The sequence below is a fragment of the Hippocampus comes genome, unplaced genomic scaffold (genome assembly GCF_001891065.2).
Source record: "Hippocampus comes isolate QL1 unplaced genomic scaffold, H_comes_QL1_v1.1 scaffold78, whole genome shotgun sequence".
Lineage (NCBI taxonomy): Eukaryota > Metazoa > Chordata > Actinopteri > Syngnathiformes > Syngnathidae > Hippocampus > Hippocampus comes.
The window spans coordinates 2208828-2210518 of NW_017805798.1; the positions used below are offsets into that span (position 1 = coordinate 2208828).

At 48.4% G+C, this 1691-nt stretch overlaps 1 protein-coding gene across 3 annotated transcripts in view; it reads left to right on the forward strand.

The window, feature by feature from the left end:
- Positions 1–1602, forward strand: part of camsap1b (calmodulin regulated spectrin-associated protein 1b) — a 12916-nt gene extending 11314 nt beyond the window's left edge. For all 3 annotated transcript variants that reach the window (XM_019885594.1, XM_019885595.1, XM_019885596.1), the window contains one exon: positions 166–1602. In XM_019885594.1, the coding sequence (XP_019741153.1) occupies positions 166–462 (297 nt within the window). In that variant the 3' untranslated portion in view covers positions 463–1602. The remainder of the gene's footprint in view (positions 1–165) is intronic.
- The last annotated feature ends 89 nt before the right edge of the window (positions 1603–1691 follow it).

A 1691-nucleotide genomic window follows, 5' to 3' on the forward strand; every position in this document is an offset into this window, starting at 1 on the left:
CATCCCCCATAGAATGGGCGGCTGATCTCGGCAGCCTCTATGAGTATCCGCTACCTTAAATTCAAGCCGGCATTGGACCGATGCTCGCCCATCCCTAGTCGAAATGTAATGGTTAAGCCTGCTGTTGCGTTGCGCAATCATTCTAACTGAGCTCTCCCTCCGCAGGAGCTGGAGAAGTGCGAGTCCAATCACATGATGATCCTGTTCCGCGATGGCGGCTGCCAGTTCCGGGCGCTTTACTCCTACTTCCCGGACACGGAGGAGATCCACAAGCTGACGGGCACGGGGCCCAAAAGCATCACCAAGAAGATGATCGACAAGCTGTATAAGTACAGCTCGGACCGCAAACAGTTCACCGTCATCCCCGCCAAAACTGTGTCGGTCAGCGTGGATGCTCTGACCATCCACAACCACCTGTGGCAGGCCAAGAGAAGTGCTGCGTCCAAGAAAAGTGCAAAATAGCAGGCGGGGGTGCACTGAGCACCCCCACCCCTACCCCACCGCAAATCATCTAGCGCCATCTTGCTTTGTTTCCCACATTCAATGCTCGCCGGCGTGCACGGTTTTCCCAAGGAGAGTTGCTTGCCGAACAAGAGGAACGCTGCCTGGATTGGCTTCTTTGCCTTGTGTGATGCGTTCAGGCGCATGCGTGGTTTACACGACGTATTCATCAGCTCCGCCACAGCACTGAAGCGGGTGACAGAGACTTAATTGGATACACTCCTTCCTGATTCATGGAATCATGGTGCCACTTCTGTCCTACCAGAAAGTACTTAAAGAACAAAAAAACTGCTTCTTTGTTTTGTTAACAGCATCCGGGGAATTGTTTGGCCTTGAACACATCGTGGTACTCTTCATCAACCGGTCAAACCGCCTTTGAAAATGCCCGCTGGTTGTGTGCGTGTGTATAGCAAAGAAAAAAACTTGAACAGTGCGGTTATTTTAACTACTTTTATTTATCTAAAAATCCCTTTTTTATAAGGGGTGTCTAATGAGGGAGATTACTGATCTTTGGTGCAGACATGATGCTTTTTTGGGGGGGGTCAGGGGCATTGTTTTGGTTGTTTTTTTTCCTGCTAAGTGGTGTGCTGTCAAGTTTGAGTTGATGTTGTGCGTGTTGTCATCACACCAGATTTCTGATGTGTAGACCGTAGTTGTCGTCTCTCCATTGGGCCACACAAAGACAAAAAGGTGTGGACACACACACACACACACAGAGTCACAATCAAACGAACACGCCATGCAATGTAAACCACCGAGCGCCGCCATTAAAGAACATTCCTTCAAGGTTTGACGGACAATGCCACGTGTTCTCGTCTGTCTCTATAAGTGCTTCTTCACCCGACAGCAAACCACCAACAGCACTTTACTTTTGTATCAAACACTAGAGAGGCCAAGGGCTCTCGTACTACTGCGAGCGTTTGTCGTTGGTGTCTTATCGAAACGGATTGTATGGGCATGGGGTCGCCATTTGTGTTACACTGGTCTCCTTTTATTTTCATCTTGCTTTTTGATTTTTATCCTTTTGAGGTCATGCCATCTATTTATTTTGATACGCGAGCATGTTAAAATTGAATTAAAGTCACATTTTTTTTATTTTTAGTCTTCTCATGGCTTGTTTTGTCTGTTTGCTTTTGTCACACTCAGATACTTGGAAGCGGGGGGGGGGGGGGGGGGGACTCAACGGGGCA